The sequence below is a fragment of the Poecilia formosa genome, unplaced genomic scaffold (assembly GCF_000485575.1).
Source record: "Poecilia formosa unplaced genomic scaffold, Poecilia_formosa-5.1.2 Scaffold66, whole genome shotgun sequence".
NCBI lineage: Eukaryota > Metazoa > Chordata > Actinopteri > Cyprinodontiformes > Poeciliidae > Poecilia > Poecilia formosa.
The window spans coordinates 2,111,515-2,137,307 of record NW_006800005.1 but is presented as its reverse complement, the minus strand read 5'-3'; the positions used below and the strand labels follow the sequence as shown (position 1 = coordinate 2,137,307).

Here is a 25,793-nt window from a genome sequence, read left to right as displayed (position 1 = left end):
CTGCGAGTGGAAGGTGGGCACCCAAAGACACAGATTATCTGTGAGTGATGATATCTGGGATGCAGAGTAGATTATTCCTGATTTATGGGGTCTGAGGAGCGGCCCAATTTTTAACTCGCTGATTATGGCTGCAGGGCTCCGCAGGTTGTTCTCGCATGTGTTTATGTGTGTGTGAGCGTGCATATTTTCCAGGACACGGTACCCTGAGACTGATGTTCCTTGTGTGTAATAAAGAAGCGATATAATGAGATGCCCAACTTTTCCCTCTTTGAATGATATTTTGCATTAAAAATGTAAATTAAAAAGCCCCCACCATCGTTCACCACATCCTGAGCCCCTTCTTCCTCATCGCCATGTCCAAAACAATTTTCTGCATGGCTCCCTGGCGGTTGTGGGCTAGAGAGTATGTTGCATGTTCATGTCTATGCGAATGTGTATGTGTGTGTGTGTGTCCATCCTCGTCTGGGTCCTAACTGATTGTGATTGCATTTCCATCTGATTTTTTTAATTTTTTTATTTTTTGCTGTGCAAAAGGAGAGCAGAAACCCAGACGGAGAAATGGGATCAGATGGGGAAACTCATCTCCCTCTTTCCCAGACACATTCCCTTCCAGATTGCATGGTCATCACAGCCCTACGCGCGCGCGCACTGCTATGCAGTGCACGGCGTCCTCAACTACTCAGGGTATTACCGGTGCTAATGAGGTGTGAGAGTGGGACAGAGATGAAGCAAGTGGAAAGGAGGTGGATCAGAGGAACAGATCGAGAGAGAGAGAGAGAGAGAAAGAGAGAGAGAGGAAGAGGGCGAACCATCAATCTCATTGCGGGAAAATCAATAGGAAAAGGTAGAGTTGGGGAGGAAGATGGCGAGCAGAGATTTGGTGGAGGAGAACAGAGTGAAAGTTGGTAAAAGACGGAGAAGTGAGGAAAGCAAATAGAAGAGTTTAAAAGAAAGAGTTGGCTAATCTGAGGACTAACATTTCCAAAACCATGTGTGAGAGAGAGTGTGTGTGTGTGTGTGTGTGTGTGTGTGTGCGCGCGCGCACGCGCGCAACATTTATGTACACTGTCTGTGTTCACATGTGTATTAAGTACATTTCTTATAAATAAATCATATTGTGACTCAGTCATAATAGTCTTCACTCTGTATATGCTAAGTGAACTGGTGGTGTTGTACAAATTAGCATGTGAAAGGGAGGAGGCTACTAAAGCTGCAGCCTCCCCTTGTATTAGCTAAAGGTTATAGAAACTTAATTCAAAAGAAAATTTACTAAAAAAAATAAATAATAGCTGCAAAGAACTTCTTTTTTTCTCACAACTGAGAATGCTGACAAAATTAGTGCTAGCAATGATAGGAATCAACACTTCCTGTTTCTGTGTTAGCTTACAGAACTGCTAGCGGTGCTAACGCAATAATATGGCGATTTAAAATTCCCACTATCGTCTGGTTTAAAAGTAAGCCAAGAACTTGTGAGATCGTACGGTTGTTGATTCATTTTGCTATTTGACGACTTCTACTCAAGTGCTGTGAGTGTTCAGTAGTTTTCATTATCAATGTGTCTGAGGTTTTAGCTTAATTTTCATATTCACATGGAGAAAAATGAGTAATAGCTTATGAGTAACGTTGTTTCAAAGAAATGAAGGGAATTTCATGTTTCAGAGAATGATTTTACAAAACGGTCATAGAATGAATTGAGAAGCTGACCGACTTTAAGTCCTGATTTCTAACTGAATGGTAACTGGTGGCTTTGGTGACGAACTCAGCAATGTAATCGTTTTCCAAGCAGTGAACAGCAGAGCTGGAATCAAGTCTCAAGTCTCTCCACCCAAGTCCCAAGTGTACAAGTCTTGAGTCAAGTCCTAGTCCTAAGTTTTTTCTTCTCTTGTCTATGTTTAAATTTCAAAAGGACATTATAAATAAATTAATTGATGTATAAATAAAATTATCTTGCATAATAGTCTAATTAAATTAAAAATAATAAAGATAAAGAACAGGGGATATTAAACATATATTTTTGTCTTTGAATTGTTCTCTACAAAGAATTCATAGTTGTTTATCTCACAGCAAAGTCGATTATGCAAAGTAATGGCCACACATTTATGCCAGCTCTGTCATTCTGTCTATAATGTCCATGCAGCCTCTGGCGCCACTAATGTCACCATCTACAGACTTGTGATTAAGAATCTGCCTCAGACACCTGCTACGGAGAGCGCCTGAATATCATGGCATGCTAAATAGTAGCCTACCCATTGTTTGGCTGATGCCATGTGGAGCTTTTCTTTTCTTTCTCCAACTTTGTCCAGACCTCCTTGGACAGTGGATGAGAGAACTTCAGCAGCGAAACGCTGGGAAAGGTTTTCCTGGTGGTAACAGACACGGTTCCATCGTTGGACGACTGCTTCTCTTTCCATGTGAAACACTTTCTGTTTGGTAATTTGATTTCATCAAGCTGAAGTTGTGAATTGGGTCTGACTGAGTTTGGAGTCACTTAAGTCTGCACTTTTTATGAACAGACTCTTAGATGTGGAAGTCGTTTCTCCAGCAAAAAGCCTCAAAGTTAGCGATGTTCTGTATCGGGGAAGTGTTTAAAAATGAAGTTAAAAAAAGTACAAAATGTTACGGTTTTTACCAGTGTTTTCTATGGAGCCATGCCAGCTCTTGGTTTAAGTTACTACAGCAGAAAAGGAGACCTTGGAAGGCTTTGGTAAGTTTACCTTTTGCCATGTTTGCCGTTTTGGTTGCTGTTTCGGACGTCACCAGCCCGGGTGATTTACTGAAAGAGCAAACATGCACCTGGAGTTGACAGCACAAGATAACAGGAAGGCTGAATTTATTCCAGAAAAGTTAATTTGTTTTATATCCTTGAACTTTCAAACTCTGCAAGTTATAAAACATGTAGGCTCTGGAAACGTTGGCAGCCTTTTTGTGAATCTCAGAATTAAAGTAAGCATAATTATTCCCTAGGGAATTCACACGGCTCACTGTGAGCAATCTTAACTCTGCTATAATTACTAATTAAATAAAAGACACAAAGTGTAAATTTATTAATCATTTTGTCTTTAATTTTTAAAATCAGCAGAAGAAAGCCTTACAAAAAACCAGAGTTCAGTAATTGGCCACAGAACTCTGATCGGTGAATCACTAAAGGCGTCTTGCTGCGTGCCTGAATGCGTATATTTGTGGAATAAAAAGGTGTTTGCGTAGATTTAGCCCTCGTCAGGGAATCTGAACAAGCGGGATTCTTGTTCTGACACAATTAACAAGTCGTTTTTAATGACTTGTCTACAAATCAATTTCTATTCTCTGTACGCATTTGAAATATATATATGTTTGTTCTTTAGCCCCCCAAGTCATTTTTCCTCTTGACAACAATTTTCTTACACGTCTGTAACGGGAAAAACTGCTTCAGAAGTTTTAGTAGAAAATCCACAGAAGCTCTCGTTGCACACCTCCACTCTTCTTTCATTCCCTCTCCTCTCCCTCCGCCATCCGTGTTTCTTTCCCTTGCCTCCTTTTTCTTCGTACGTTTCCTCCTCTCCATCTGGGGGTTCTGCTAACTTCTTTTTTTGCCTTTGTCCTCCCCGCACCTCATTTGTGTAATCACTCTCTTCTATTTGTTCGCTCCCCTCCTCCTTCCTGTTCCCGCTCCCGGTTTCTCTTCCCTTTTTTTTTCTCTTTTTTTTTGTCTGTCATAGCTGGATGCGGGCGCAGTCATTTGCCGCTCGAGTCTATAGCTGGGAGCTCTCTCGCGGAGATAGATGCCTGCCTATGAAAGACATTTGTTTCCTTTACTGTCACTGTGCAATAATCAGCCTCGCTAACGTAATCAACATATTGCCCTCGCAGTAAATACAGCTGAGCAAGTGGGTCTTGTGTGCTTTTGGTGTGGGCATGTGAGCGTAATGTGTGTGAGTATAGTGTGAGTGAATTGGTTTTTGTGGAGGGATATGTCTCTCTTTTTCTTTTTTTCCTTCCCTTGCTGCTCCCCCCCCCCCAGCGTCTTTGTGTGTACCTGTAGATGTGGCGGCGGTGTCTTTTTTGCGCGCGCCTTCTTTTTTGGCAGCGCAATCGCGGGGCTCTTATGCATGTGTACGCCATGTGACGGAGAGAGATGATTCTTGGTGAAAAAGCAGTTTGTTAGCGAATTAGAGTTAATTAGCCAACTTTCAGTTCCCAATGCTGTAATTGGGCCCATTTCTCTCTGTTTCCTCCAGCTGGCGTCTCTCATCCACTGCGGAGAAAGGAGGGGAGAGAAAGAGTTGGAAAGAAGCGGGATGTGTCAGAGGAGTTGGAGGGAAAGGGACGGGGGCAGGCGGGAGGTGGGGGTGGGGGGAGTGCTGCCTTACATGTCTGTAGGGGTCTGTGGAGTGCGAGCGAACCTACCCCCTGGGGTAAAGGAAACACTTGCGCTGGGATGAAGACAGTAAGATGTATTAACTGATGATAATGATGATAGGGAGGCTGATGGGAAGGAAAATGGGAATGAAAATGGATGGAAAAAAAGAAGTGTGAGATGAGGGTGGAGAGGAAGTGCAGAGGGAGGGGAGGGGGGTGAAAGTGGGGAGGGATGGTGACAGAGATATTGAAGGATGAGAGGGGAGGCAATAAAATCATAAAGCCATGACAAACTGATCCAGAAGAATGCACAGTGGAGCAGCGGTTTGTGGGGCCGGTATGGACCAGCTGCGCTCCAGTCCAGTTATAACCCGTTTTCAATGGAGACGCTTTAGAAACGGTGCCTAATTATGTATCAGTTCTTTGCATTTTGACAAGAAACTCCCCCTTGGACTGGAAAATTACTTCCAGAGCTGCAACAATCCCTCGCTTGCTCCTGAGAATGAAGCAGCAGAGTGTAACTACATTTATGTCCACCATTAAAATGTGGAAGAAAAAAAAAAGTCGGTCTTGTCTAACTAATCCAGCAAAAGAAAAAAAAAAAAAACAACAAATAAAAGCAGTAGTACAAGCAGTTTAAACTGCATGCATAAGCAGCATTTGCAGCTGCACTTACAAACATTCAGTGTTTAATATCGTCAGCTTGCAGAGTAAATCCTGTCATAAACTCTCATTCGTAATTGTGCTGCAAAAGGCGTTTACACATGCTGACTGCTTCTGCGAGGCAATATGGGACAAACACTGCAAACTGTGAAAAGAGAGAAACTTCTTGATCCCTGACAGAGGTTCACAATGAACCAGTGGGAAACTCCGGATTTAAAAGATCAAGTCTTTCTAAGCAATTCCTAACTCTGGAATTTTTTACTTTAGTCCACATTAAATATATAAAAATAAACATTATTTATTAATTGGGATTTTATTTAACCTAGTGGCGTGATTGTAAGGTAAAAGAAAAAGAACACGTTGGTTTCAATCATTTTCATAAATAAAACACTAAAAAGTGTAGGTTGCTTTGAAATTACGATCGTTGAGGCAAAGTACTTTGCAAATCCGACTTCTGCTGGAACGTATATCTGGAAAGCTTTCTGGCATTATGTAATGAGCAGCTTTGCGTCTTTAGAGATCTTAAGAGTCAAATTAGATGGCAGAAATACTGAACATACATTCCAAGGTCTTGCCAAAGATTCTCACTTGGATTTAAGTTTTGCACTCTGACTGGGCCATTCCAAGACGTGAACATGCTTCGATCTAAACCGTGCGGTTGCAGCCCTGGCTGGCACCGTTTTTGCAGCCTCCCTTCAGGATCGCTCCGAATGTCAGAGTGGAGGCGATGTGCGTGGGGTTTTCCAATATATACATATTGTTGCATGTTGTTTGGCTTCCTTACAGTATGCTCAAGGTCATGCAAGTGTGTTGGATGTAGTGTAGTTCAACTTCTATTTGTATTAATTCTTATCAAATATTACAAAATTGGGCTGACGTGCATTTCACTAATTACTCCTATTCACTAATCAGGCGACTTCTGGATGCAAAGGCAAATTTTGTTGCTCAGTTTCGAAGAATAAATCATCTGGACTTGGCACTGGAGTGCAGCACAAGTGCGTTTCATAAGTGTAATGGAATTCCTTTCCCTTTTTTCTTTCCAGTCCATCCCTTTCTCTCGGCGTAAGCCCTAATAAACCCAGATATGCCAAGAGGAAAATATTTAAAGAAAACAGCGCTGCAGGCTCCGGTTGAGGAGAAACGCTTCGCGTGAAAAATGTTGAGGAATGGCGGAATGGGAAAGAGGCGAGGGACTAAGTGAAGTGAAGGAGCGATGAAAGATGAGAACAGAACCTCTCTTGGTAATGCGCTGTGATGATCAGTAGAGTCTAATGAAGGTGCAGATGTCCCGCAGGAGTCTTGCGCAGTCTTGACGACCACTGGGAATGGCAATTAATCCGCTATGTACTGAAGGAGGATGCACGTGCGCACACACATTGGCTGACACACACGTTCGGAGACAACATTTACATAAAATGTACCCCAGGCTCACTTGCCATAGCCCATATTCATACACGGAGCAAAACTATGGTGCGTTCAGCCATATTACACTTACCATTAGACTGTACAATATAATGTAAATGGCTTGCAGAGAGCAGCATTATGCCCACTTATTCTGTACCAGCATCAGATGGAATGGCTCGCTGTTCAAATGATTGCCTTCATTGTGCGTGCAACCTCCCAGAACTCCCCAAAACACAGACTTATTTCTTTTTCTTCCAATTCAAACCGCAAAGGAGCTGAGCTGACCTATATTTTGCATAGAAGCACTGCGTGTATGCGTGTGTGTGTGTATCTTTGCAAGTGGATCCCTTTGTATTGCCCATGTGGTTATTATCCGATTGGTACTTTTATCCCAGCTGGTTACCTGGCTTAAGTAAACAGGAGATGGATTTGAAGTGGGGTGGGGGGAACGAGCCTCAGGTGTACGAAGGGCCTGCACTGCGGATTAACGGTCGTCGCGTGTGTACGCTGCGGAACAACTGCCTTAAGAGCCGGCCACCGAGGGGCCCCGCAGTTATGTAAAGATGAAAGGATAAACTGCTGAGACAGGAGAGTGGAGCGAAATGGACAGAGTGCGAGATGGGGGAGGGGGAAGCAGATACGGCCACATTTGTGTGTCTTTACCCAGGCAAGTGTGCATGAATGAGTTCGTAAATGCAGTGTGTGAGTGTGCGTGCGTGCGTGTGTGCTCAGTAAACGTTACAAGCCAAATACGGTTGGTTTGCCCTCTTCTGAGATAAAAGCGTGCGCCTCTGTACCACTGGGACCGCAGTGTGATGGCACTACAAGACTAAAGCTGACAAACGTGGTTACTGAAAAGACACACTGTGCTGTGGTATTGGCAAAGGAGGGACCAGCAACCTGAAGTGATGGGCGGATGACGTCAGATCTGGTTCTGACTTTTTGCACCACGGGGCCCTGAAAATAGGACCTCTTCTCCTCCGCTCCATCCTCTTGTAGTTAAACAGAAATGCGTACAAAGTTTATTCCTTTTCTTTTCTTTTTTTTTCTATTTTCTCTTCTTTCTTATGCACTTCTTGTTACTGTGCACTATTTTATTTTATATTTGTATCATGTTCGAATAAAATTTCATTTCATTTCATTTCATTTCATTTTTTTTTTTTTAATTCCTGCACGTCCCCTTCCTCACGAGTCGAAATTGCCTCGACCTTTGCGTGCGTGAACCGAGATTGTTCCGTCTTTGTCCTCATCCTCGGTTCTTCCTCTGTCCTGCTTCTTCCTAATGCGCGCTGGAAATTATCATTTATTTTGTCTGCGCCGCATAAAAGACAGATGAAAATACCACTCCGCCTGCACCTGCATTCGCTCGCCGCACAAAAAAAAAAACCCATGAAAAAAAAAAAGTTATGAGTCAAGGTTGTGGATTCTGATGACTTTCTTTTCTCCCTTTTGAGATCCCAGCTTTATGATTTCTTAAAAGGAAAGAAAACAGACTTCAAAAGCGTATTCTCATTTCAAGGGCACGCTGTGTGTTACAAAGGACGGAATAAACCGCTTTGTAACGTACACACGCGTGTTTTGCAAACAGAAAGTCACACGGTGACGACGCAGACGGTAGAAGAGAAGAGGTGGCATCAGTTGTAGTTAAGGGAGTGGGGGGCGGTGGGGTCTTAGTTACCTCTAGGTTAATGATCCTCATTAATATTCGCTAATATACCCCGGGTAATGCAGTAATTAAAAATCTCATTCGACGCTTCCATCTTACATTGACTGACTTGGCTTCGTCCTACAAAGATTGCCACTCATTATTTGTCTCCTGTATCGGCAGCTCTCCCGGCGAAGGCTTTGAGAGATCAGGCCGAGCATTTGACTGGGCCGCGCGCCGCCAGCGATGCCTTGTGTGGGGCTTTTACCTGTGCTTGGTTTGGCACGACTGTTTATGAGCTAAAAAGGTTTTGCAGGTTCCTCCCCCGGAGAGTTGCATCACGTTTGCGAGAGAGTGTTTGTGCAAAATGGGACCGCAAACAAGCACTCCAAGATACACACTCGTGCATACACCTGGAAGCACAACTGCATGTTGAGTCCATTAGCACAGGGGAGTTCCATATTCCTCAGAGTCAGCTGATGTCAGCTGATGCAAGCTGTGTTAATTGTAAGACTGCAAGACAGTTGCTTTTCCCCAGCAGAAAACAATAGATAGATAGATAGATAGATAGATAGATAGATAGATAGATAGATAGAATGTCCCTTTTAATGAGCTCACATTTATGTTTTAAAAAACATAAACCATAAAGGATGTTACAGTCAGGTTGGAGCATCTTTAACTGTCCATCATTCATAACCACCTGACCATCTTCAACACTCAGTGCCGTGTTTCCAAGTGATTTCCTAAGCAAGCGCATTAGTCATATGGTTAAATCCCAATGCAAGCTCAGCCACCCTTAGCATTTAGCACAGAGTATCGAGTCGATCTGCTTTGGTGTATGCATAGAGTCTGCATAGCAAAACATAAGATTAGATAGTTTCAAGATTGGGTCATTGTTGCAACATTTATAAAACAAGGATATGCACAAAAACTTTGTAGCAGTGGCACATGCTACAAAGTGTTTTTGGCACAATATTCATGGAATCTGAATTGTCTTATGTCACAATAAGAGTCTAGTTTTGGCTAAGAGTAACTATAATTAATTGCTTAGGGCAATTTTTAATAAAACTTGTTATTTGCAGGCCACTTTCTTTTCTCCCTTGGAGAACTAGCAGTCGGCGTCGGTTGTCAAACTTGGGAAGCCTATAATTGCAAGGTTCCTTCTGCAGATCTGATATTACCCGTAACATTTGCTTTTTCTTTTTTGTTTCACTTTTTTGCTGCAGTTGGTAGCAATGTTACCTTGCAGCAAGAGAGTGGTGATGAAGGCTCCAGGTCCAAATCCTGGCCCGGGTTCTTTCTTTGCATATTCTCTCTCTATATGAGTTAGTTCTCCCCAGGTACTCTGCCTTCTTCCCACAGTTCAAAAACATGACTGCTAAGTTAATCGGTCTCTCTAAATTGTCCTGAGGTGTGAGTGTGTGCGTGTTTGCCTATTGCCCAATGATTGCTGTAGCTTCCAATCACAAATGGCCAATGGATGGATGTTTTCTACTGCCAGAACTTGTGCTGCTTTATCCGTATCGCAGAATCGGTATGTAAACAAGACCCAGTAAAAACTAATAAACATCTCACGCTAACCAATTATTCTCAGAGTTTAGAAATCTGGTAAACTTTTCATAACCTAATTTGAAGATTACATTTAAATTAGTATTTTCAGAACTTTATTTTTTTGTTGTTATTTTAACGTCGTTCGTTTGATTTCCTGTAGAACACTTTGGTCCGCCTTGGGCGTAAATAGTGGTATATTATTAAACCTGCCTTCATTTTCCTTGCCTTACTTCGTGATCTATCTTTGACATGTTTACCGTCAACAAACTAACCACAACGCTTTATCAACACAGTTTCAGCGTGTGTTTACTTATTAAGATCTCAAATTGCATGGCTCTCTCTGCTGCAGGGAGACAACCTGCTTTGGACATGTTTGAGCATAAAACTTTTAGCATGTTTTTGTTGGTGCGCTTGGTCAGCTCAGGCTGCGCCGCGGTACGGTACCGTAAAGCACGACGTCTACAAGGGCCGCGTTTCTTTTCTCTCTCCTTCCTTGCTTCTCGGAGACATCCGCACCTGCTCGGATGCCTCCAAACTCAGCCACCGTAATGAGTCCATGATAGTTCAAGCAGCGCGAGACACCAGGCGCTAACATGCAGAAGGATGACCCAAGGCGCAAAAAAAAAAAAAAGAGGCAGAAATTTTTGCCTGGAGCGAGCCGACTCGATCTCATTCTTGTTTGGAGTCGCACGGCGCTCAACAGAAAGCTAGTTACGGAGAACATAATGTGTATCACTGTGCCGTTCTCCAGCTCTCAATCCCTATTTCATGCTCTTACTATAAATAGAGACTGCAGAACATCAAAGGGAGGAGAGGATTTCTCTCGCAGCAACAGGCCACAGAGCAGTCATTATCCATTGGCTCGAAATGCATCATCTCCCTTTTGGCTGATCCCATCACAGAGGATAGCGGGGGCTGCTGCTCCGCTGTCAAGAGGAGATAGTGCTGACTCACCCGCACGCGACACACATTTGATTTACATCACGCCACTTCAGACAATTAATAATTGGTGAACTCGCGTCGATGCATATCAAACATTCGCAGGGCATTTCACAACACAACACCGCAAACCGAAACATCCGCACATCAGACAATTGTTCTTTAAATTGCTTCCATTCTTCCTCCTGTGGATCTCTTGCCCTTCGTTTCTATTTTCTTCTCTTTTTTTTTTTCAGTTTTTCTCCAGGTTTCGGTCACATTTTGTGCCGAACCATATTGCCGTAGCAACTGCAGCAATTGGCAAGTGGTTCAGAGGCGCCCTGCAATGTTCAATAGGTATTTATGTGGATACCTATGCTTGTGTGTGAACATGAAGGCACGGGTATCTATAAAGCCTGCTGTTACACTTTAGGCTTGTGGTTTCTGGAAGCCCTCGAGTTTATAATCCTTTTTATGAGCAATCCCATATGCATTTGATTCTTGATGACTGTGTTTTCTCATGTTGGATGATTGCTTTGTTTTTGCTGGTCTTTGTCTTCCTGCTTTCCTCTGAATTGTGGTCCTTGTATCTGTATTTTCTCCCCACCAGTGAATTGCTGTTGTAGAGTATAATCAGGCAGTAAATTTAGGGTGTCTGTAATTGTAGTAAACATCTGATTTGCGCTTCAGTAACTAACTCTTAAGAGTTTATCCCTGGAAGTGTCTGGAGCGGCGCCACAAGCTTTTTGTTCTTGAGTAATTCTGGCCTCAAACTTTATTAGAAGTCTCTTCCAGCTTCATCTTAATCTCTGATTTAACGTTAATCATACCAGGGGTTTAAACAGACTTTTATTAAGATAATTCAACACTTTCATTTTGTTAATTTTTAAAATACCGAAAAGTGACAAATCTCTCCTAGAAAATGCCCACTGCATTATTATTATTATTATTATTATTATTGCTATCAGGCATTTTCTTCATCACATCTCTTAATAATCTGCATATTGAGTTATGGAAAAACTCCAAATATTCCATCCTCACTCAGATTTTTAAATCAAAATTATAAATGCTAATTTTCAATCTGGTATCTTAAAATCTTAATTATTTAACAAGCCATGTCAAAAGTTGCTGAAAGGTTTCTGTTTTGTTGTGTTCGTGTCGTCATTCATTCCTTTTTTTTCTTTGTGGTTTTTTGTTGGTTTTTTTGTTTTTTTTACTTGTCAACTTTCACGTTTACTGCAAGTGACAAAATGTGAAAGCTCTCTGGTCATAAATGTCATCTTGATGAAAGAAAGACGGCTCTCTGTTTTTGTTTTCGTAACATTTCAATACAGAAAGTGATTATAGTTATTTTATTTTCAAATAATAAAAAAGAGCTTATAAATATTTCACTTTAAAAAAAAATAGGTCCCTTTTGGCAAAAATGCACTCAAGGACATGATTGCCATACAAAACTTTGAACTGGGCGATAAATCTGAATAAATATTTTCAATTTGTTCTGACTCAGTCAAAATAAAAAAAACAAGAAAAAAAACAGACTCAAACATTCGTTTAAATGTTCCTTAGAGAGCGGCACATCAACCACGCGCTTGCAGTAGCCGTCACACCCAGCTCGTGTCTGGACATTCGATCAGCCTTCTTGGCAGTATCTGTAAAATGAATTTGAATGAACTGGCCTGTCCAGAAGCCTCATGTTAGCCTGCCTTGCTTGTTCTTTTCAGATGTATTTGAGGATCACTGGAGTACCCAGCTCAGTTAAAGTTTCAACCATCTGACCCAAACTGCGCCCCATAAAACAGGAAATGGCTACGAGCTTATGGAGCCACCCAGAAACCGACTCGATTTAGCAGCTCCCCTCAGTGTAAATCATATCTGGAGGAAAAGTTATGGTCAGACAAGAAAAACCTTGATCTTTCTGCCCTGGCCACAAGAAGAATGTGGGTATCTGTATGTAAATTGGATCAATTTGTTTTGTAAAGTTACATGAGGTAGCCATTATTGTGATTTGCTGCTATGTGAAACCGATAAACCCATGTAAACTGAACTGAATGTGTGGAGGAGCCAAGATGAAGGTTTCAAACCAACAGACAGACTATTGATTGTCAAACATGGTGGTGGTGGCATCATGCTGTGGGGCTGTTTATCTGCTAGGAACAGTGGGAAAATGACGAAGGGAGAACATTTTTTTTACTTTATCTAAAATCAACAGCTACACACTTAAAGCACAATTGAATGTTCATCTGGATGATGGCCCCAAGCTTCCATTAGATCAGTTTTTTTCTGATTGGATAAAAGCAGTATAAATACCATTAAGCTGCTGAAATGGCCTTCCAAAAGCCCTGTTGAAAACGTGTGAAATGTGCTTCAAGGTTGGATCGGTGCCTAGAAACCCAACCAATTTAATTTATTTTTGCTAATTCACTAGGAAAGGAAGAGTGGTGTTATTTTTGTGTGACGTTATGTGCATCTACAATGAATCTTTTGGCCCGCTACGAGACTTCTTTTCTGTGTTGGAACTGTGGCAGGCTAGTTAAGAGATCTGCGTTAAAAAAATAAAATAAAAATAAAAAGCTGATGTGCACAGCAAGTTTTTTTTTTTTTTTAACACATGCAAACTAACACAGAGACCTTTATACACCAACGTTTCCCTCCCCCTTCTGTCCCCGCGCCTTTCAGCCATTAGACAGCTGTTCAGAGGTAATGGAAGCTTCAGAGGATAGGTGCCTCTCCATCTGCACCTTGGGTTGAAGGTCTTTCCGGTTTATGTGTTCTCCCGCGCGCCGTACGATGTATGCGTCCGTGCGCCATTAGGCGAGTGTGTTTGCTGAAAAGGCCCGTGCGCGTATTTTGTATTTACGGGAGAGGAGGCTATTTTCGTTTGATTGTTTTCAATGAGGGTCCAACGCGTAGAATCCATAACAATACCATCAATCCTCAGCGGCAGCAACAACATGGATGTAATTTATATGGTAATGCAGCCACCGCGGTTGCCCCGAGTCACACAGTGGGCATCTCCGACAGTGGACAGCACGAGTGTGCCGTGGCATCCCAATGCTGTAGCAAGCTGCAAAAAATATAAATAAGAGAGAGAAACGCACACACACCTTTGCATACAACAGGGAGGCATGTTTCAATTAACACACGCAGATAGATCGTGGACTGCATTTGTCCGCCGGGGTGTAAAGGTTGAGTGTACTGCTTTGTGTCAGGTTTGTCCTCCTTATTCCTTTTAGCGAGCTAAAAAAAAAAAAAAAAAGATAAAGACAGACTCGTGAGTGAGGAGCCAGGAGACAAACATGAAGAACATCCTGGAATATTACAAAAAGGAAAAATATTTTTTAAAAATCCCATTTTACTGCAGCACATTATTCACCTTGATGAATGTACACACACATCTCATCTTAATCTACGTGGATACGTTTTTGCGTGTGTAAAAAGATCTTGCAGGCTCTGTACAACGACTGCTAATGAGGCCAATTCAGACTTGGGAAATGAAAAGAGGAGCAGCAGTTCGAGTCAAATTTCAAACTTTTTTTTGTAACAAAGCTGCTAATGAACAAACTAAGATGTACGTAGAAGAGTTTGAACGACGATGGGTGAGCCTCGTCACGTCTTCGCTGAGCAGAACTCGACAGGCTTCTGTTAGTGAGGAGGTGAAACCCAACGTGACTCATCCCACCCCGATCTAAATGAATGGTAGGAGGCTAATTCGCAGCAACAGACCTTTAAAAGGCCAGAAGCTTTTGGATAATATGGTAATTAAAGAGTTGCTTCTTTCCCCAGATACTTGTCTGAGTCATTTCACGTCACTGCTAATGCCTATACTCGTTTTTTTGTTGTTGTTTTTTTAATCAACAGAGTGTTGCCGTTTCATTTGCCTTACTGCCACACAGTAAACACGTTGATTCCTGCTGGCTCACTTTTTTAATGAAGATTTTTTTTTATGTTCAAAGTTGAAAGTGCATCTACAGGAAGTTCTTCATATTTCCACAAAGATCAACACAAACTGTTAATTAATTCCAGCAGTAGAAAATCTGTCGCCCCCTGATCTTTGAGGCAGAGTGGAAAAAATATGTAACCATGGTATTCAGCGTGTCCTCTGATAAAACGCCATACTACCTTCCAAGAATTTGTAGCAGCCTTTGCTTTTATTTTAAAGCATTTAAGTCTTGTTTTTATCTTCAGAGTGAATTCCACGTTGCTGTGCTCACTGGGGTCATTACCTGGCAGGAAACATGTCTGGTTTCATGCTTCGGATGTTGTTAACGCAACATTTAAACTTTCTGTTCATCAGTCCTCAGAGATCCGAAAATAACGTTCCGACTGACCGGATCAGACACGTATCCGAAAGACACGCAGACCGCCTTCGCCGCTTATGACTTCGGCAACAAACGGGCCTTATTAAGCTACAGAAAGCTCGCAGGTAAAAAAAAAAAATGAAGGACTGCTTGAAGGGAAATCTTAGAGAATTCATGGCTGAGATGACGAGTGTCAGACGTGGCCGGCAGAGGCGACGAGCCTTTTATTGCTTCAAAAGATGACCTTGGCATGGATCTCAATTGTACCCCTTCCCGAGGGCGGTGTAATTAATCCCCTTTTAATTTAAATTACAAGTCTGGCTCAACAATTATGAGGGCAACGTTATCAAGATAAGATAATTATAGCTTTGCAGCGCAGTGATGCTCTTGGTTTTTTTGTTTAGTGACGTTTCTCTGATGCCTTCTCCTCGTTTTGCACTTACAGCTTATAGCTAAAGTTTTGCCTTTCTCTTAAGAGCAAAATGACGAAATGGTGCTTTAATAACTAAAGATTAATAAATATGTTGTTTATTCACCAACGTGTGCCACCGTCGAGCTTCTCATCTCTCCTGTTGTCAAAAGAGGCAGGTCTCGATAGCTACGTTTTGTTATTTTGTCTCAAGTCCCTGTATCTTAAGTGTAAGGCAGTAAACTGCAGGCTAAAAATGAAAAAAAAAAAGATTGCTAAAGTGAACCACTGACAGCTGAAATTGCTGGTTGTACCTAATTTCAAAACTGACCGAGTTATCTCTACACTTTAATTTCTAAGATTTAATTGTGTACGCCGATCATATTTACAAACCTTAGTTGTCTCTGAGTGAAAATCGCTCAGTAACTCGACTAGAAAGCTGCTCTTAGAACGCTCAAAGTCAGAGAGGCAAATGATGTAATGCAGAACAGAGAGCACCGCGAAGCTGCAAGTGTGGATAACACCTTTTTTTTTTTTTTTTTTTTTAACCTATTCAAAGGAAGGCATCTTGAGCATCAGCTCAAGGCAGCCGGTGTGCATGGAGGATCTGCCTGTATGGGAAGTTGGGGCCCCTCTAGTTGCACAGCAATGAATTGATGCAGGCGAGATGAAAGAGAGGAGAGCTCCAGGCGAGAAGAGGATCCCAGACGCTCTGTTACACATCAAAGAAAGAAGAACCGGCGATACAATCGAGTCTTTGGGCTTCCAGTTCAACTTTATTAATTAAAATGCGTCTGCTGAATCATGCGCCCGGCCGTCCCTTCCCTTCTTTGCTCATCGCGCCTCTCGTTTACCGCCACCGAGCTGATTACGGAGGAAAAGGCACAAAGCGAAGGGACGAACGAACGTGAGCAAACGAGCACTGGCGTTCCTGCATAGGAGGCGGCGTGCGTTTGTCGTTTGCGCATACAGACACTGCAACAACAGGTGTGCAAGACTCACTGTTAAATCTGCTAAATAAAAAAAATGGAAGAGAGAGAGAGGGGAAAAAAGAGAAGAGGGGGAGAGTGACTGGACTGTATAGATAAACAGAGAAAAGGGCTCATTGTGTCAGCAGCTGTCTAAATAGCCCTCAGAATACCACGCGGCACTAACACACACACACACACACACACACATGCGCGTACATATATAGTTAGACTCGCACACACTGACTGACAGCTCCCCCTCAGTCCAACATCTGTGATGACAGCAGCCATGGTAATGAGCCTCTCCATGTGCCAGTGTGGGTATGTGTCTTCTCCCTTCCGATGCTCTGCTCATTCAATCATTTCACATCAGCCTTATCATGTTGAGCCCCAGCAACCCCCATCCCACCTCCACGCCCTCCTGATTTCGACCATATTATCTTTGGAAGGTGCACAAGTTGCAGCTAACACAAGAGCAACGGCGAGAAAAGCCTCGTGGCGGATCTGGTTTTTGTCATCCAGGTGCACTGCATTTTAAAGAGAGGTGTGGAAGAAGAAGAAGAAGAAGAAGAGGGACGGAGCGTGGGGTGGGGGAGAGATGAAGAGATGATGAATGACTCTCGTTAGAGGGGTAATTTGTTTCTCCTTGTCTGACTGGGCTCCAGCTGTCGCTCCATCCCTCGCTCTACTCTACTCTCCTCTCTTCGGCTTAGTGCTCTTCACCTCAGCCAGATGGGCCGGACGGATGGACAGATTGAGCCAGGAGGGAAGGACAGGTTTGGGAAAACGAGAAGACAACAAAACGAGGAAGGGAACGACGATCAGGAAAGCACTTGAGCGAAGCAACAGGCAAAACCGACTCTTCCCTGACCGAAGCTGGGGCTTGCTCCCCAAACTGAGGACGATTATGTTTCACCGTCGAATCAACAAGGGGATTCTGGTGCTTTTAGCGCGGTGCTACAAACTCTGATTTCCCCACCCCATGATACACTTCTTTTTTTCTTTCTTTTTTTTTCGCACCAATCAACACTTGCGAGAGAACGGCGGGTTCTGAGAGCGAGAGACGCCGGGCAACGGAGTGGAGGCCCGAGAGCTTGTATACAGATGGCCGGGGAGGCGGTTGAAGGATGGCGGTGAACAAATTGTCAAGAGAACCCAGTGAGCTCATTGCCAAGTCTTTGTTCTAATAACACAAAGCAATTTTCACTGACCTTTCTAGAAATGTAGCGGGCAGAAATGACTGCGTTAAGGATGCCCCACAGCATAATTGCTAAGGAGATTAAAGTTCCCTTAATTGCTTTTGGCCAACTAGTGCAATTTTTCCTTTTTTGTAATTAAAGTGATTTAAAATATTAATAACTACAGTCGCATACACATAGCCTCGCCGCGCACAGGGTCCAGACTCACAAAGTTGTGATAAAGCCGAGCAACAGCAGTAAAACAGTCTTAAACAGAGGCATTTTTCATTGCCTGCTGTCACCAATAGCCCCATTACGGGCCGCGTGAAATATGCAAATAGCTAAAATCCTTTCCCAACACCATTTGAGGACTGAGTGATCAACTTTTTCTCCATGCTTGTCCATGGCTCATTCAGTTTTTTTTTCTCTCCCCCTCCCTCCTGTTTTCTCTTTGGTCAGCTCCCTCTTATTGCTTCCTCTAATGCTTCTCCTTTCTATTGCCAGAAGTATTGGGACACCTGTCCAAATCGCTGAATTAAAGCGTTCCGGTGACTTCCATAAACCCATCCGCGTAAGATCTAGGACCTAAGATTTCAGACGATGTTTATAAAAACGGATAAAGACTGGGTCGCTGTCAGGAGCTCGATTCAATAAGCTCATTAGGATGGTGGGTGGGGGGAGTCTAGAAATTAAACAAAGTTGAGGAAAGTGATAACAGAAGCAACTCTGCGACAAGGTGGAGTTCATTCTAAGGTGCGCAGCTCGCACAAATCAACAACTTTCTGCACAGGGAATAGCTACAGAACTTTTAAACGTCTTGAATCTTTGAGATAAGCTGAGAAACACCAGCCACACTCTACATCACAGGAAATGCGGTGCACAGTGTTCCAGTGCTGTTATGCATGCAACTATTGTACGCTGAAGCAACCGAGATGAGTTCTCTGGGATTGCAAACCGAGTTTAGGTGTGGGACCTTACCTGACTGCAATGTGCTAAGTTTTGGTGGATGACGGATTAGAGTTTGTATTTGCCCCATAGTTTCAGCAAAGAGGCATACCGAAACATCTTTTTGTTTTTTCATTTAAGCTCTTGCTTTAGAATAAGCAGTCTGGAGATGGCCTATCCATTTCCAACTTGAATTTGCACCAGAAAAATTAGACAAAGCAAAGGCCACAAAGATAGATGAACAAGTTTGGTGTAGAGGATTTGGACTGCCTTGAGCTCCACCTAACAGAACCTTTGGGATTAATCAGAAAGGGGACTGGAAGCCGCGCCTTCTCATCCAACATCAGCGTCTGACCTCATATGTGCACCTGGGAGAGTGGACGAATATTCCCACAAGCACTCTGTTAAACCCATGAACTCTCTGCGATGCCACAAGGTTAAATATGTTTCACCTGCGAAGTGGGAAAGGACAAACACACTAAAGTACATGCGTCAAACTCGAGGCCCGTGGGCCAAATCCGGCCCGCTGTAGCTTTTTATGTGGCCCCCCTAGATTGTAAACTGAACACTAAGTGTGCTTAAGTATTATTACAGTTTTTATCTGTTTACTGCCAAATTATATCAATCAGTTGAGGGACTGATTGAGTCCCTCGACTGATATATCATGGAATTATCATTTCCATGATAATTCTTAGGAATTATCATGGAAATCCAGACAAAATCAACAAATACCCGCACTTTTTTTGTGCTAATAATTGGGAGTTTATTTCAGATTTTTCTCAAAACTTGTCAAAAACTCTTACTTGTACTAAACAGCTGCCTCAGCTTTACTTGATGTCAGATTATAGAACGTGCTCCATACAGCGAGTAATAAAAAGTCTCATTTACCGTCACAAATAAGCACAAATATTGCACATATTTCCAAATTAGTACCACAAATATGGAATCCTGGAGGGACTGAAAAAATATTCAATAATATAATTTGATTTTAAGAATTCATGGATATTTTAACAGGTTACTGAACAGGCTTTATCAATACATTTGGCACTAGCGGCCCTTTAAGAGAATTCTTGATTTTGATTTGGTCCAAAATGAAAATGCATTAAATTGTATATGTTAAGGAATTCATGCCATTTAAGTTCATGTGTAAAGATCTGACTACACATTTGGCAAAGTAGTGCATCTTCCAGGCTGGCATCTTTATTTTCTTTTCTGCCTTCTCGCTGTTTTTGTTTCTTCTTTTCAGTATTTCTATATCTCTGTGTTTCAGTCTCTATTCCCTTAGATACTCCTGTGACCTTAACGTCTTCACACCTCCTCATCCGTCTCCCACCGTCCCTCCCTTTTCCGTCTCCTTTTCGCTCCTGTCAGCTCGCAGTGTTTGCTTTGCCACTGTTTATCCATTTTTCTCTGTTTGCTCTGATGAGATTGACCGAATACACACACACACACACATACACACACAATGCACGCGCAGACAAACACGCACATACCTAAACAGAAGACAAGGCGGGCGTCTCTCTGGGGTGCAGTTAGCGTGGGGCTGCGGATCGATCCTGGCTCTGGTTTCTGCGATGCAAAGCTCCAAGGTGGAGCGGCTCGGACAGCAGGACAGAAGCAAACCCGTCCGCCTCTGTTCCTCTCCAAAGGTTCTTCACAGAAGGAAGGAGGACACAGAGACCCGCGCGTGTAGATATGTCAGAGATTCATGTGTTAACATTTTGACTTGGGACAATCGAGGAAGGTAGCCAACAAACACGTCCAAATGTTTTGGTTCTCAAATGATGTCTGCATTGATTGTCCCTCCCTCCCTCCCACGACCAGGTAGTTTTTTCCTGATGCGAGCAATATCGCACAGTCATCTGGAGAGGTCCGCCATCTATCACGGCCCTTTGCAGATTTTTTGACTTCTGTCATTTCTGTCAATATTCAGCATGGCACAGCGAAGGCCGTCAAATTAAAATCGCTCCATTTCCGTATCCTGGGAAAGCATCAATAACGCAAAAAGAGGCGCTTGGGAAACAGAAGCTCCACTCAAGTTTTGCAACCTTTTCTTATCGCTCATTGATTCTCCGACTGATTTTTGTCTGACTGCGAAAAAAAACAAAAAAAACAAACAAAAGTGAAGGGTTGTCTGGGTGAGGTTGCAAATGAAAGAATAAACAATTGTGGAAAACTTATTGGAACTTCACAGGAAAAACAAGGTGATTTGAAAGCGTCACCCTCAAGCTATAATTTCAACTACAAAATCAGCAGAAGACAGAAGTTAGTCTTTGGTCGGCTACCTAATTAGTGGCTCTAATAACCCGAGTCCTTCAGTGGATTCGCTGGACTCAGTGGCCTCATTCTTACCATATTGTTGATTGATTGAGCTGCAAATATGGCAGCCATAATTATTCTATATTTTGAGCTGTCTCTAAATAGAATTTATTAGATTTGTCTTTGTCCTTGATTCCAAACCTTTGGAGAGTAGTGCGAATTGTCTCCATCCGTCTCTCTGGTGGATGGGACAACCTGATTGTGTCCATGCATCCCACGGCTCCAACTATTTAAAGACTCCACTGTTATTCCCTTTGTCTTAGCCACGTATATAGAGGACGACCGAACGGTAGATGAAGGTTCTCGCTAGCAATTCTTTCTCACCATTTGCGACGAAATGATTCTGTGTGAAATTTGACAGGGGAGACAACTCATGTTTGTGCTAACAAGGGAAAACGTAAAAGAAATCATGCTTAGCAGAGTTTTTTCTGTTTGTTTTTGCATTTGGTAATTGTGCCTTACTGGTGGTGTGTAAAATAAAGGAATGTTATTTGTCCTCAAGCAAGTTTTCCATTGCTTGCTTACGTGTCCAGTGAACGGGGAGTGGATGTCCCCTTGTGTTTGCTGTGAAGGTTAACGGAGCTACCAGGAGTCCTGCTTTGTGAATTTTTGAATATTTTTTCGTCAGTCCTCCTCAAATTGAGATGGAAATATAAAGCTTCACTTTATATAAAGATATTGAGAAGCGTTCGGGCCTTGTTTTGCTGTATATGAATCCAGTGACCGTTCGTAATTGCGGTGGTAATTACGGTCAGTCAAACTGCGCCCACTTAGGGGTTGAGTGCGCGCTTTGTCATTAACGTTTGCTGGGCCGAAATAGGTCGTTTGTGGGAGAAATCTGTTCACGAACCAAGAATATTTCTGCAAACAGGAAATCAAACACAGAGAGAAGCAGAAAATACAACACTGCGGCATTAGCTTATCGCAGTAAATCACATGTTGCGCATGTGCTGGGTAAAAAGGTTTTGTGTACCAGAAAGAGTGCCTGCTCAGGGTGACCTCCAAGTAGTAAGAAACCCCTGGTAAGAAGAAAGAAACACAATCCTAAAAATTTAATGAACATACCAGTGACATTGACTTTTCATTGGATCAGAAAAGAAAAGAACCAAAGACTGCCAATGTGTTTTATAACGACACTATTTCAAATCAGGCTTGTCAGGTTTTTGAGTTTGTATAGAGAATGCTTCATATTCCTGTTATTAAGGTCTGGAAAAAGAAAATTTTCTAACAGGTTCACTGAATGACTTGGTGTCATAAAAGCCGCATTGTGATTCTTGATGCTAAGTTTGATTTTTCTACTGTAGATCGAGCGGGTTCACATTGGAAATCTCTGATTTGAGCCAAACACAATCCGTAAATGTTCTAATTGTTTGAAACAGGAATCCTCTCATAAATTTCTCTCACTTCTCGTTTGATATTCATCTTTTGGTCTTTTTTTTTTTTTTTTTTTTTTTTTTTTTTTTTTTTTTTTTTTTTTGATTAACTGCCCCTTTAGAGGATTTCGCTTCTTACCCGTCAAAATGCCCGCATCTCATTTTGCCTCTGTGACCCTCATATCACTCAGTCATCTGGTTTGTCTAACATCTTCCTCTCTTCCTGTCCCCTCCATCCTCCAGGTCGCCCACTCCCTCCAACCTCCTCCTCCACCCTGCTCCCACCGTCCCTCCCGTCCTCCTCGTCCGCCCCTCATCACCCCTCCCCCGGTCCGTCCCCACCCATCAGGGAATGCCAGGTTCCCCTGCTGGAGAAAAACTCCACCCACTCCCACCTGGAGCCCCACCGAGATGACTCGTACCTGCTCCGGGCTCAGTCCGCCTCCACGGGTAAGCGAGTGCTCCAATCCACCACATTTTTTATTTTTTTTTTTAATCTGTCCATATGTTTTGTGTTTGCATTCATAGCCAATCCTAATCCTCTGTCCTTACGTTGTACCTCCAATCTGCAAAAAAAATAAATAAAAAATACCATGCTAATCCTTGCTTTAATAGCTGAACTGCTTTTATTTGCATTCTGCTAATGTGAGCATATGTTTGAAATGCTCGAAATCAAACAGAACGCTGTTTGCATTATTTATAAAATAAATGCGTTGAAGTATGTTTTTTTCAAATACCAATAGACTTCAGTCAAGATGTTTTCAGAACAATCTTTCAGCAACACAAGCACAAGAGGAGACAATGACGTCACAGTTGAGCAGTTTTACAGTGTAGGTCCAGGCAAAAGCAGAAGAACATTTTAGTTAGGAAGATGAAGAGGAAGAGGAGTTGACATTTCTATTAGAGCTGCTAAATGCCATGGCAAGTTCTTGACCCACACAAACTAGAGTTTTATTCAAATGTGAATGTGTGACGTACGATACAACACCGGAGTGTAAAACTGAGGAGTTGTGATGTCACTTGAAAATATGCAGTCATTTTTAAAGATAAAACCAAAAAAACTGCAAAATTCAAACTCAGTCCAAGTTGGAGTTTTACGTTGTTGTTTTTGTTGTTGTTGTTGTTTGTTGTGCTCATCTAACCAATTCTGTGCCTGTGGATAGAGCATCAGATACGCTAACTTTTACACAACAATCCAGCTCTGGGTTGATTTAACACAACAACTAAATTGGTTTGGATGACAAATGTTTTGCACTAATGTTGCCAGTATAAAAAGAACCCATAAGATGAATAACTGGTCATGTTGTATGTGGATTAACTTTTTTATTCTGAGTTGAATTTGGCCTTCAAGCTCATCTTATTAGAGTTTTAGGTTGGAAAACATTCTTCATGCTCAGTGTGTCGCTGTAAATTTGTATTTGAACCATTCATTCAATGGTGGATAAATCAGATGGAGACTTCTTTTATTTTTAATTAAATTAATTTTATTTAAACTAAAAACTAGCTTACGATGGAAGCTGTAAGGTACGAGTTGTCCCATCAGAACCACGCTTTGTGTTCTTTTAAATTTCAGAGTAACTGAGGCCTCATCTATTTCTACGTAGAGACTTTTACTCCAAAGCAGACTTTTCTGCACCATTATCAGCTTTTAACTAATTTATTATACTCTGCTAAATGCAGAAAGGATTTTTTTAAAGACCGGGTGACCCAAATCCTGATCTTATTGCAAAGAATAGACTAGGGATTTTTTTTTTACTTCTTTTTTTTTTAATCGATCCCAAAAGAACTGAACTGGATCCCGTTCTTTTATTAACAGCAAGTTTTGGATGTGATTTTGCATGATGCAGAAATCTGACTACTTTATTTGTTTAATTAGAATATTGCATGTTTCGTTTACTGTTGAATGGTACAAAAAGTTACAGTGCAATATATTATGATATGACCACGAAAAATGTTTGGACACCAAACTTTCGTAACCCAGGAGTATGTTGAACGAAATGAGTTGTTTTAAAGGTTTTATTGGCTCCAGTTGTCTTTATTTGATAGTTAATTGGGTAATGAGAGAAGAGGGAAGACATGCGGCAAAGGTCACCAGGCCGGGAGTCGAACCTGCGACAGCCCTGTTGAGGACTAGGGCCTCCATATGTGGGTTGTGCTTAACCTCTGCACCACCACAGCACCCCTGAAATGCATTAACTGAAAAAAAAGTATGTAAATTTGGGGGGGAATAATATATATATTTTTGAAAAGAAATCTCCTGAATATTTGCTGATATTTGCCTTGGCCTTTTGTGTGTCTCTTATGACAACTCTAAACAAAAACTAGTTGACTTTTAAAGGTATTTCCTTTTAAAATGTCGCCCCTGCCACCTTTTAAAACCATCACCTGAAAAATAATGATGCAAGTTAAGGCAACCCTTTCGCTCCGCAGCACGACACAGACGCCAGTGAGCTGGTGTGCTTGTTCTTATTTTGCATATGACATTAATAATCCATCAGAAAGTGAAAGGTAAGGGGATGATGAATTCTAAGCGCCATGAGGAGGATCAGCGTTGCAGAGACAAACTAGTTACTTTCCCTGGCTCAGAGGGTTTCAGGTCGTCACCAGACTAGCTCTCGTCGGTTGTTCCAGGCACATCGGCACCTCGCCGCGGCTTTCCTGCCTGGCACGCTCAAACGCGCGGGCAACACATCCGCAGCGACGACTCCGTTCGCCATTACGAGCGTTCATCCTTAAACAAATTGCGGGCCAACTTTCGGGCTCTCCACCTCCCCTTTCCCGCTCTTCGCCGTCGCTCCTCCGTCCCTCTGTGCATCTGCACTTGTAATCAGCAGATATATTTAGCAGAGGCCTGATGGGAGGGAGCGGGGTGGGCAGAGAAGTCCTAATGTGATTTTTGGTGGAATACAATCTATTGTTAATGGCGTTAGGCTCTCCTTTGATCCAGTATAAATCTTCATTAGGGAAGGCCCGGGTCCCAGGTTCAAGAGCAACGTGATTAGGAGGCTTTTAAAATGACGTTACATCAGCCTTCTAATTGGTTTACTGTTTGCTGGGGCAACATCAATCATTAGCCCAGTAACCGCACAGCAAATAAATTCACTCTGCCACTGACACCCTAATGGCAGGCACTGGCAAAGTGGGAGAGTGAGGCTCACAGGCCTCAGTCTCTCTTCCTCCCGCTCCTGTTCGCATACACCCACACTTTGTGTTCTGGGGCGCTTCTTTCAGCATGTACACGCAGCCGGCGAGCGAAAGGAAAAGAAGAAGGAAAAAAAAAGAAAAAAACTTATAGAGAAGCACGAAAAGGAGCCACAAAGAGGCAAATGGGAGCAGAGATAGAGAAAGTCAAACTTTGACTTTTGAAGCTGTTTAATGAGACATCTCGCGTGGAGGAGAGAAGAGAAGAAGAAAAAAAGCAACAGGAGAGCGAGACGAGAGACATCCAAAGCACGGCAGCGAAAAAAAAAAAAGAAAAAAAAACAGGCAGAGAAAGTGACTGAAAAGGAGATGCATATGAAGTCAAAGATGTGGAGAAGAAATGGAAAGAAAAAAAACAGAGTAAACTGATGAGAGCTTAGAGAATGAAGGAGCGATATTTGGTTTGGAGGGAGAGCAACATTAAGATGAAATTGCAAATTGCCGTATTTCCCAGACAGGACTGCTGTGGATCTAATGGGTGTGGAGAAAGTTCTTGGCTTTGGGCATCCATTAAAATCGACCTAAATGAGTTTAGAGTGGCGGTCTGGCACTACATAAGCGCACCCTGGCATGTAAGCAGAGGCGG

General features: G+C 42.4%; 1 protein-coding gene across 1 annotated transcript in view; it reads left to right on the top strand.

Annotated features, from left to right (window-relative positions):
- tenm2a (teneurin transmembrane protein 2a) overlaps nucleotides 1-25,793 on the top strand; it is a 296,883-nt gene that overhangs the window by 180,784 nt on the left and 90,306 nt on the right. Inside the window, exon 4 of the mRNA XM_016672797.1 lies at nucleotides 22,250-22,456. Coding sequence (XP_016528283.1) covers nucleotides 22,250-22,456 — 207 coding nt within the window. The remainder of the gene's footprint in view (nucleotides 1-22,249; nucleotides 22,457-25,793) is intronic.